This window comes from Rhinoraja longicauda, chromosome 5, assembly GCF_053455715.1.
Source record: "Rhinoraja longicauda isolate Sanriku21f chromosome 5, sRhiLon1.1, whole genome shotgun sequence".
Lineage (NCBI taxonomy): Eukaryota > Metazoa > Chordata > Chondrichthyes > Rajiformes > Arhynchobatidae > Rhinoraja > Rhinoraja longicauda.
The window spans coordinates 29,046,893-29,059,248 of NC_135957.1; the positions used below are offsets into that span (position 1 = coordinate 29,046,893).

At 40.5% G+C, this 12,356-nt stretch overlaps 1 protein-coding gene across 3 annotated transcripts in view; it reads right to left on the minus strand.

The window, feature by feature from the left end:
• Positions 1 to 3,109: 3,109 nt before the first annotated feature.
• eipr1 (EARP complex and GARP complex interacting protein 1) overlaps positions 3,110 to 12,356 on the minus strand; it is a 50,638-nt gene continuing 41,391 nt past the window's right edge. For 2 of the 3 annotated variants that reach the window (XM_078399212.1, XM_078399211.1), the window contains exons 5-7: positions 10,515 to 10,682; positions 6,580 to 6,747; positions 3,110 to 3,565 (exon numbers count right to left, since the gene is read on the minus strand). In XM_078399212.1, coding sequence (XP_078255338.1) covers positions 3,394 to 3,565; positions 6,580 to 6,747; positions 10,515 to 10,682 — 508 coding nt within the window. In that variant the 3' untranslated portion in view covers positions 3,110 to 3,393. The remainder of the gene's footprint in view (positions 3,566 to 6,579; positions 6,748 to 10,514; positions 10,683 to 12,356) is intronic. The other variant, XM_078399209.1, reaches the window with a different exon arrangement.

Genomic DNA, 12,356 nt, shown 5'->3' on the forward strand with positions numbered 1-12,356 from the left:
TTAGTTTAGAAATGTAGATTTCTATAATCACAGTTCACATATCATCTTCAAGCATCTTCACATATTTTATTATTGTCCCAAAGTCTCTACAGCTCTTATATTTTCCAGGTTGTCATTAAGCAAATGCAGAAAATTTACATTAGCTCACAACCAGTGTATTTTGCATGTCCTGCATATGCCAATTTGTCTTTCACTTTTGAGTCAGTTTCTAATCCGACGTGTCAAATTATTTTACTACTGTGCATCTATGGCTGCCAAGCCTAGATCCTCTCTGTTCCGAACTTAATAGTTCCATCCTGGCAGAAAAATCACAATTTGTTAAAAGGAACTTTCTCCAAGTCATGGAAAACTGCCTAATGTGGGCAATTTAACTTTGCATGGAGCAGGTTTCAAACACCCAGACATCCATGCCCAGCCCTGCCCATCGCTCCCTCCATCGATTTCCAACCCAGCATATCCCAGAATCTCCAGAGAGATCCCACCACTGATCTCCAAGGTTCCTCTCATTGCGCTCACCATTGACCAATTAGCACTTAAAGTTTTAGATTCTCCACTCCTATAATTGGACTGGCAACTACTCAAGGGGTATTTTCCATGGTTTCCATGGAAAGAGTTTTTCAACTTTTCCTTCTTTTAAAATTGACAACTTGGTCTATTATTGACCAGATTCAAATACAAGGGATCTAGTAATAACTGGGGCCATCAGCTTTTAATATCTCATCCCCAATTCTGACGAGTTCCAATAGGATTCCCATGTTATTGCACATTGCTGCTTTAAATAAGGTGGATTCTGATAAATCAGCAAAAATTGTGCGGAATAAGTACTAACAATCGTGAGCAACGTAGAAGCGAGAATGAAGTCAAAGGAAATAGTCACAACGGAATGATGAGTTTAAATTTGAAGCAGGAAACATGAGGCAAATGGAGGTCTATAGAGTGAAGAAAAGTGTGTCTAACAGAATGAGAAACCACTAAGGCTGCATGCTTTGGCAATGGCATTGTAGACTTACTGTAGTTTCTGCTTTTTTTTTCCGCTATGTGATAAATTGCAAAACATGCCAGTGCAGTATGAGAAATTACCCAGCTTTTCAAAGTTGCACGGGTATAAAAATCAAAAGCCAGAAATATTGATGCCATCCATCTCAAATCATATTACATTTGACTTCCCATTCAACCTTCTAAGCGAATATTGCATTTGTCAGTTACAGCTGAATTCAGTCTGGAGAAGCTTCATAAAAGTAAACAGCAGCTTTACTTACATTTAAGGTTTCAAGGTCAGTTTATTGTCACATGTACCAATTAAGGTACAGTGAAATTTGAGTAGCTTACAGCCATACTAAGTGAAAAGCAACAAGACACACCACCACATAAAAGTCAACATAAACATCCATCACAGCGGATTCCACATTCCTCACAGTGATGGAAGGCAATAAAGTTCTGGCAGGATGTTTGTGTATTTGGAATTTATTTTCTTATAGAGATGTGGACATTTATTTTACACTGTTCTTGTGAATTCTCTGCCGGCCATTTTTGTAACCTCTGTAATGAGTTCATCTGATGTGCTATGAGGGAATAATCTTTTGAAGTTTGAAAAATGCGATTCCCTGTGGGACTCTGATGATTTATGATGAACATGTTGGAGGCAAAAGGAGCACTGGCAGCTGGAGGCTCTACTGGAGTAGAAGGTATTCCAAGGAGAACCAGTCCATCCCAGTAGTTGCTTGAGTGCAGGAGGTAAGGGCAGGCACTTCCCAGCATCATTCATGTGTTGTGCCCTTGGAGGATGTATCTCAGCCAAAAAACAATGAAAGTCATGTTGCAGCAAAGTCTTTGCAATTCAAACGGAAGAATAGCTTTCATAGTAACACCATTTACCATGGTTCAGAAATGTATGCCTTGTAGTAATTGATCATACATGAAACCATTTTTTGAGGTATTTCTCTGAGGTTTAATGAGGCACTATATAAAAATGCATGTAACACTTTGCTAAATAACCATTGCCAGAGTGAGGTCACATGCAAAGAACAGCACCTTGTATTCCACAAAGGTAACTTACAACCCAGTGGTATGAACTGAATGCTCCATTTTCAAATAATATATCCTACCTGCTATGTGCCCTCTTTCCCTGGCCCTATCCCCTTCCTCACACCCCTCATCGCGCATGCATTTCACCCACCACCCCAGTCACCTTCCTCCTTTCCCCCCAATCCCCCATACTAACCCTTTAACTCCCTTCTTAAACTCTCCACCGCCCCCTTCCACCCATATCCCTCCCTCCAGCTTTACATTTCACTCCTCCTTTTCTTTCCTTATAGACAATAGGTGCAGGAGGCCGCCATTCGGCCCTTCGAGCCAGCACCGCCATTCAATGTGATCATGGCTGATCATTCTCAATCAGTACCCCGTTCCTGCCTTCTCCCCATACCCCCTGACTCCGCTATCCTTAAGAGCTCTATCTTGAATGCATTCAGAGAATTGGCCTCCACTGCCTTCTGAGGTAGAGAATTCCACAGATATGTGACACCCTTTTGTTTCCTTTTCACCTCTCGGCTTTATCACTTATTCTATCCATCTTTCAATCACCCCCCCCCCCCCCCCCCCCCCCCACTTCACCTCTATGCATCTATCGCTGCCCAGGCTTTGCCTTATCCCCCCTTTTCCAGGTTTCTTCCCCATCAGTATGAAGGGTCCTGACCCAAAACATTGTCTGTCCATTCCTCCCGCAGACGCTGCCTGACCCGCTGAGTTCCTCCAGCACTTTATTTTTATATCTTGACTAACTTGTTTCTCCCCCTCTCAGTTCTGAAGAAGGGCCTTCAGCCTGTTATGTTTCTCTTTCCTCACATGCTATCTGAACTGATGAGTTTTTCCAGCATTTTCCATTATGATGTCAGAGTATGGTGGAGGTATTTCCAACATTCTCAGTGTTTTGTACCTCACTGTTCCAGCATGGCGCTTCTTTCCTTCTCCTTAATTCACCTCTTACTTATATTATCTCCAGACAGATCAGCCACAATTAACAAGCCTGAACACCCTCTCTGCCAAAATCACCCCCACTCGTGTTGGCTGTTTGCCTCCACCCCACGGCTTCTCTGCAACATAAAAAAACATATTTCTACCTTCTCTCAGATCTGATGAACGTTTAAATATGCTACTTCAGTGTGGTCGGTTAAAGATGCTGAATGTATACCTCATAATTATTCAAACTCTTTTAATAGACCGAATTTATGAAATGCATTTGAGTCAATCATTATTTATTATTCTCGGCAATGTAGCAGATATATTACAGTTATTTATTTGTTTGTTAAGTTATTTCCAGGGTAATATTGTTTTATAACAAAGGATGTACTTCCATAGGTTAAGAATAAAAACTGAATTTATTGTGCTGCAAAGTTATAACAAAATACGATACTTTAATGCCCGTGGTACCCGGTTTATCACAAGTCTGCCATCATAACTTAAAGATGCAAACAACCAGGGGTCAGCGGAGGACCATTCCACTGCATAAACACTATCTTCATGTTCTTCATAAGTAGCTATTATGCTGTCCTGTAGTGGCTCTTTCCTATAAAGAAAAATCAATAAATCGTTAAATACTTCTGGCACCTGGTGAATATCCCCTACATTGCTTAAAATAAAATCCTAATGGGATACCACCTTCCACTACAAGATTTAGGAGTACTTATTGCATAACAGTTTTGGTTATCTGAATGAAGCCACAGCACAAGCACATCAAAAAAAATACTGTTAGCACAGCGTGCTCATAAAGCCAGTGTTATTCAGTTGTTCTTTAGGAAGCCCTAAACTAATTTTTTAACCAATTTGTATTCTTTGTCCAAAGGAAGGGACTTTAATGGATACATGACTACCTCCATTTTAATTTGAATAAGTGTATTCCCAATTACCATGCTCCCTTCTCTTTGTACTCCATAAGTTTGCACTTCTTGTCCATAAACCTTTGTTGTGCCAACATTTCCTAATGTCTTTTTGCCACTTCCACTTAATTTTGCTCTCGGATTCATAAGAATATGATCCATGCAACACAGACCTTAAGAGGGAAGTTTCAGAAATTATATAATTTATATTGCACTGCAATTAACTATCATATGCCCAAGAGAGAAAAGTATTTTCCACATAATAATGGGGAATGATATAGTGTATTACAGGTTCTCATAAAGTGCATTCAGAAAGTATTCAGACCCCTTCACATTTTCCACATTTTGTTATGTTACAGCCTTATTTTAAAATGGATGAATTAAAAAAAAAATCATCAATCTACCCACAATACCCCATAATAAAAAAGCAAAAACAGGTGTTTAGAACTTTTTGCAAAGTAATTAAAAAGAAATAACTGAAATATCACATTTACACAAGTATTCAGACCCTATATCAAAATTGAGCTTAGATTCATCCTGTTCCATTGATTATCCATGAGATGTTTCTACAACTTGGCTGTAGTCCACCTGTGGTAAATTAATTGACTGGACCTGATTTGGAAAGGCACACACCTGTCTATATAGGGTCCCACAGTTGACAGTGCATGTCAGAGCACAAACCAAGCCATGAAGACGAACGAATTGTCCGTAAACCTCCGAGGCAGGATTGTGTCGAGACACAGATCTGGGGAAGGGTATAAAACAATTTCTGCAGCATTGCAGGTCTCGAATAGCACAGTGGTCTCCGTCATTCTTAAATGGATGAACTTTGGAACGGCCAGGACTCTTCATAGAGCTGGCCGCCTGGCCAAACTGAGCAATCGGGGTAGAAGGGCCTTGGTCAGGGAGGTGACCAAGAACCCGATGGTCACTCTGACAGAGCTCCAGAGTTCCTCAGTGAAGATGGGAGAAACTTCCAGAAGGGCAACTATATCTGCAGCACTCCACCAATCAGGCCTTTATGGAAGAGTGGCCAGACGGAAGCCACTCCTCAGTAAAAGGCACATGACAGCCTGCTTGGAGTTTGCCCAAAGGTACCTAAAGGACTCTCAGACCATGAGAAACAAGCTTCTCTGGTCTGATGAAACCAAGATTGCACTCTTTGGCCTGAATGCCAAGACGTGACGTCTGGTGGAAACCTGGCATCATACCTATGGTGAAGCATGGTGGTGGCAGCATCATGCTGTGGGGATGTTTTTCAGCAGTAGGAACTGGGAGACTAGTCAGGATCGAGGGAAAGATGAATGGAGCAAAGTACAGAGAGATCTTTGATGAAAACCTGTTCCAGAGTGTTCTGAACCACAGACTGGGGCAGAGGTTTATCTTCCAAAAGACAATGACCCGAAGCACACAGCCAAGACAACGCAGGAGTGGCTTCGCAACAAGTATGTGAATGTCCTTGAGTGGCCCAGCCAGAGCCAGGATTTGAACCCGATAAAATATCTCTGGAGGGACCTGAAAATAGCTGTGCATCGACATTCCCCATCCAACCTGACAGAGCTTGAGAGGATCTGCAGAGAAGAATGGGAGAAATTACCCAAATACAGATGTGCCAAGCTTGTAGCGTCATACCCAAGAAGACTTGAGGCTGTAATTGTTGCCAAAGGTGCCTCAACAAAGTACTGAGTAAAGGGTCTGAATACTTATGTAAATGTGATATTTCAGTAATTTCTTTTTAATTACTTTGCAAAAATTTCTACACATCTGTTTTCGCTTTTTTATTATGGGGTATTGTGTGTAGATTGATGATTTAAAAAAATGAACTTAATCCATTTTAAAATAAGGCTGTAACGTAACAAAATGTGGAAAAAGTGAAGGGGTCTGAATACTTTCTGAATGCACTATATAACGGAGGGAAATCCAAGTTTCTTTCAGGTTCAGTATCCACATATAAAACTTTAATATCCTTTCCTTTGGCCCCCTAGTCTCCTTGTCCCTTATGAACAATATTCATAAATGTTGTCCTCTGCAGCAAAATAACTATTGGCCCTTTGTTTGCAGACTAATTCAACATGCAGTGTTGTTTTCATTTCTCAGTAACATCTACTGAAGACAAAGACCCAACGTTGATCAGTAACTTTTCACTCCCTCCTATTTTTTTAGCAGGGAGAAAATAAAGGAATAGCATAGTTGTGATTTTCTTTCTTCTATTTAAGGCTGGAAGAAAATAAACACACAAAATACACAAAAGGAATGGAAGTAAATGAATATTTAAATGAAGGTAAGGCTTGGACAGCAGAACAAGAGTTCAAATTCCATTCTGTGAACTAAACACAAAACCTAACGTGTTCAGTCATAGAGAAGAGATTTTGTACTTTTGGCAGGAAACTTTCAGGTGTTTATTAAAAAAAAGACCCCGCTCTCTGGTCAAGTGCACGTAAAAGATCTTGTGGCATTACTTGGAGAGCAGCAAGGTTGGTGCATTGTATCAACATACATTTACACCCCACTTATCTAAAATTACACCTTTATTTTTAAAGCTAAATTTTCTATTCCCACAACACAAACTCAGATTGAAAGCTACATATAACTCACAGAAATTATTCATGTACAATAGCTGTTGATGCTGGTACAGAACATCTCACATTTGTCTGTAAAATGCTACCATCTTTCGAAGGTTATAATGAAGTGATAATTAACATACTTCTCTTCTTGCTGGTTCTCCTCTTGGTCACTTAAGTCATCATCATCCACTAAGTGGCCGAATGGCTCTGATGAAATAGACACCATGTTGGAAAGAATGACTCTGCTGTCACTGCTGCCAGTCAGCACCAGCTGATCATGTGAGTGATTGTATCGGACACTCCACACCCTGCATGCAGGAAAATATTTTTTTTGTAGGAATGTGAGACGATACCATTAAAATGCAGAATATATCTCATCTATCAATTCACAGATTTTTGTTATTTTTCTTTTTAAATTTTTCTGCAAGTTTCTGCCTACTGAAATGGCGTCATGACATACTACGGTTTTTAGGGTCGAGTGGTCTATCTTGTTCCTCTAATATCTTTGCGTCAGTCTGAAGAAGGGTCTTGACCTGAAACACCACCCATTCTGTCTCTCCTGAGATGCAGCCTGTCCCACTGAGTTACTCCAACATTTTCTGTCATCTTCGGTTTAAACCAGCATCTGCATTTCCTTCTTACACATCCCAATGAATCTAATGCTTGCCTGCACTGTTTATTGATTAACTATTTTCATGAAGGCTGGATATTATGGCTGGGAATTAAGTTTTGTGCAGGCTTACCAAGGCTTCCAACAACGTTAAGTCTTGCTCCAAATTGGGCCTTGGGCTCATTTCCAGCAGGCCGTGTGCTAATCGGGCATCTCACTTGTGGATCCCTTTTAAAAATGAGCAGAGCTATGCTCCAAGCTAAATTGAAGTTAAGTTAAGAAAGCACAGAGCCAACAGGAGACATTGGATGCGTCAACCTGGTTGCAATCCATGGCACGCTTAAAGGACCCGGGGAGCAATTAAAAAATGAATGCTAAAGTCAGAAATTTAATCAGTGAAGAATTTTAAGCAATGGGGAAAGGATATGCTTTTCGGGACCATTATTTCTGGTGGTTTGTGTTAGCTTCAGGCAGTAATCTTTCTTAAAATTATCTGATACAGCTTGTATTTTTGAAAACAAAAGTTTACTTATTTAACACATATCAAAAAAGAAATCAATTATTATACTTAGAATCACACTGTATAAAATCTTTGCACAGCACCATTCAACTTTCATTTGAAATCTGATAGCAATGGTGAACGCAATGAGCATTTCCATGAACTGCAGCATGCCTCCCCATACAGGGGCAGGTAGGTGCACAAAGACTGCTGATCGTGCACCATGACATCAATCATCTTATCTGCATGCATTCAATCCCCAGTCTTTTGCCAGGTCCACTCTGGTCTTGTCAGTATTCAGTCACAAACTGTTGATCAATTCCCAACCCAACTGAAATCCTTACCCTGACCTGCCATACCCCATTATCCCTTGATTCTCTTTCTACCCCTTTGATCTTCAACATCTCTTTTTCTTCCTGTCCCTAAATTTCAACTGTGAGAAATTACAGAAGCAAACGTTGTGGTATGAGTTGTGCACAAATGCATGTGAAGGTTTGCAGATTACCTATCCAACACACCAAGTTCATAAGTTTTAGGAGCAAAATTAGGCAATTTGGTCCATCACGTCTACTCCGCCATTCAATCATGGCTGACCTATCTTTCCCTCGCAACCCTATTCCCTTTCCTTCTCCCCATAAGCCCTGACACCCGTATGAATCAAGAATCTGTCTATCTCCGCCTTAAAAATATCCACTACTTTGGACATTGTTGGGGTACGGAATATGGGATCACTGGAGCTTTACTACAACCGGCATATTCAGCCAATTCAAGGTGTGAATACCACATGTTGAAGAATTTTCAACCATATCAAAGCACTGCGAAGTTTTCTTTATCCAAATTCCACGTTAAACATTCAAGTGACAGAAAAAATAGTTATTCTGATGGGTGTCTCAGCAGGGAGCAATGCTTGCACTGATTCCATCAAAGGAATTAAGAGGAAAAGAGCAAAAAAAAATGCTTTCCACGAATTTAATCCTGCAAATGTGACTGATAATGTCTGGGCCTTTGAATGGTAATGCATTGTATGACTCATTTAGTTTAGAGATACAGCGCGGAAACAGGCCCTTCGACCCACCGGGTCCACGCCGACCAGCGATCCCCGCACATTAACACCATCCTACACACACTAGGGATAATTTTTACATTTACCAAGCCAATTAACCTACATACCTGTACGTCTTTGGAGTGTGTGAGGAAACCGAAGATCTCGAGAAAACCTACGCAGGTCACGGGGAGAATGTACAAACTCCGTACAGACAGCACCCGTAGTCGGGATAGAACCCGGGTCTCCGGCATTGCATTTGCTGTAAGGCAGCAACTCTACCACTGCGCCACCATGACCACTTATGTAAATACTCATGTATTTTTATGCATGATGTAAAATTTAAAAACAAATTTTGGTTTAATAAAAATAATTTTTTGAACAATGGAACTTAAAAGTTGGGTTATTCACAGGTGTGCTTAGAGAACTGATTGAGCTTTAATTGGAAAAAAGGACACCACCGCTTAGTCCGAGCACATCCTTATCCAAGTGCAAGGACAACCAGGTGCAAACACACACATGCAAATTCCAACAGGAATTACTGTATAGCAATCAAAAGTGGAAGCCAAAGCTCGGTTGTTCCGTGTCTCCAGTCTCCAGGATGCTGTGTTATCCTTATCTAGCAGTGAAAGAGCAAATCTGGAATGTTTATCCACTGGATCATACAATCCCCAAATCTGAGGAAGGATGTGCTGGCGCTGTGGAGGGTTGCAGAGGAGGTTTACGAGAATGATCCCAGGAATGAGTGGGTTAACATACGATGAGCGTTTGATGGCGCTGGGCCTCTACTCACAGGAGTTTAGAAGGATGAGGGGAGACCTCATTGAAACTTATCGAATAGTGAAAGGCTTGGATAGAGTGGATGTGGAGATGATGTTTCCACGAGTGGGAGAGTCTCGGACCGGAGGTCATGGCCTCAGAATAAAAGGACATTCCTTTAGGAAGATGAGGAATTTCTCCAGTCAGAGGATAGTGAATCTGTGGAATTAATTGCCACAGAAGGCTGTGGAAGCCAAATCAATAGATATTTTTAAGGCAGAGATAGATAGATTCTTGATTAGTACGGGTGTTAGGAGTTATGGGGAGAAGGGAGGAAAATGGGGTTGAGGGGAAGAGTTAGATCAGCTTTGATTGAATGGCAGAGTAGATTTGATGGGCTGAATAGCCTAATTCTGCTCCTATCACATGAACTTATGAATCCATTCGGACTAAGCTCACTTTGGAGTCTGAGATGGTTGGGGAATGTACTACAGGTTTCTAATGAGATATGTAACTTCAGCCACAGCACCTGCAGAATACTATCTTGCTTTTGGCAGAGAGTCAAAGAACTAAAAGTGAACAATTTTATAATTTGAAATATCTATGGACCAATTAGGAGCAGAATTATGGCTTATACTGCCACTAAAATCGGAAGCGATCAAAAAACTAGTTTTTTTTAACACAACAGAAAAAGTAAAATAATATGATGTTAATGACAGTCTCCCAACCTCATGGCTATGTGGCACAGTGGTGGAGTGGAACTGCAGCTTCACAGTTTCAAAGACTCAAGTTCAGTCCTGACCTCCAGTGCCATCTGTGCGAAGGTTGCACATTTTCCATGTTTCCTCCAATTTCCTCTCATATCAAAAAGGTTTTTTTTAGGTTGGTGGGTAACTTGGCCACTGGAGAATACACTATGGAGGTTACAGAGAAAATTAAAAGAGGGAAATGGGATTGTTCCAAGCTCCCATAGACTCCATGGGGCAAGGAACAATAGTGTCTTGTCTCCATAACCACAGACAACAATTCCGAGGAAGAGGGAGAATTGGCTCTTAACATTCTAATCTACTTAAGCACAGCTTTCAGAAGGAAGACCCAAAATATTGTCAATTACATCCATACCAAAATGAATGAGTCTGCAATGCTGATTAAGAAAATTGCTTACCAGTGGGAGTGCTCTTCTAAAGTCTTGACTGGTTCCTGAACATTTCTGGTATCCCAAAACTTCACTTTACAGTCATCACCACAGCTTGCTAAATAGTACTGCTTGTTAGGATTAAAGTCAAGGTCTCGTACCAACTGGCCATGTGCATTTTCCACACAGTAGACTTGACTGTGGAAAGAAAATGCAAAGTAGTTCACATCTGAAGTAGCCCAATGCACATGTGCATCCATTTTTTTTCTGACAATGAAAAGGATAAATAATGTGCAATCAAACTGTACATCAAGGGAATTTTCCCTGATCAAGATCATGTCTCCGAACGTGCAAGTTAAGTGAAGCTTGTCCTTAATAAATAGTACATGCTTATATTTATTTGACTTTGCAGTGGGAATCTGTTTATGGAAATGTGGTATTTTATCCAGGTATTGAGAATGATGGCACCAAGGCACATTTTTCATTTGATCTTTCCATCTTTAATGCAGAACTTCTGAGTCAACCAGCTCCGTGCTTGGATGCGAGGGTCTGTGCTAGGAATGTAGGCAGTTCCTGGGTTATGTAAGGATTCAATTTCTCTGAATTATCCTTAAGTCAGAATCATCTGTTTTCTATAGCGATCCATACTTAATCTTCTGGACCTATCCTCAAAGAACTTGTCAAATGCTTTACAAAGTCCCTGTGCACAACATCTACTGCCCTATCTTCATCAATCATCTTCATTACTTGTCCAAAAACACAATAGAATTTGTGATAGGACCTCCCCTACACAAAGCCATACTGATTTGTCTATTTTTTTCAAATGCAAGTAAATCCTGATTCTCCGAACCTTCTCCAATAATTTCCCTACCAATCTTGTAAAGCTCACTGATCTATACACTGGCCTATAATTCGGTATATTGCATTTATTTGTTAAATACTGATAAATTATTTCATTTTTATAAATACAATGTTTTGCACGAGATCCCATTTTCTCATCAGGATGCAAAATAACCCATGACAATTTAGGAGAACAGCAGCACTTTCTCCCAAATCCCTAAGCAATATTCATTCCTTAAACAGTCTCACCTAAATGATTAATTAAGTAGTTAACACTTTTTTATTTATTCTCAGGGAGCAGTTGACATTGACAAGACTGGATTTATTGCAGTGATGGTGATGATGGCCTTTCTCTTGAACTTATACAACTCTATGATGATGGATGTCCAATAATAAAGTACGGTCATGAATTCTGCCACTGACTCAGCACCAATGGAGGAACAGTGAATTATATACAAGTTAAAATGCTGCACAAATTGGAAGTATCTTTACATGTTGTTTACACACCATTGCAGCTGCAGTCTGTGGAGAGAGGGAGAATGTTGCAGCCAGAGTAAGCTTTATGATTTTCTCCATGTCCTGAAGCCAAAATGCACCAGTGATGCTGCACAGTCGGCATATTGGAGGGCAGCGGATCCAGGATCATGGTCAAAAAATGAGCAGACCTTTCAATTTTTAAATCATCAAGGCTTGAGTGTTGCAGGTATATTCTTTCAGGCACAATGTCTGCACAGACAGCGGTCCTATTGTAAAACTTATTACGTCAAGTTAAGACAAAAAGTCTATAAAAGGGAAGAATTGACTGTATTCTGATCTGCTAGAAGCCTCTCATGTAGGCTTGCGACCATTGGCAGGCAAAGAAGAAAGGCTTGGAGATGGATGTCCCATCTTGAGGTGGAGAGGTACTGCTACAGAATGTATTTGGAAAGATCATTATCACACCAGTAAAGTCTCTTGAAAGGGGTAGACAGTCCTAAAACACAAAAAAACATTAACTTTGGCAAAACAAAATAAAGGGAGAGGCGAGATCTA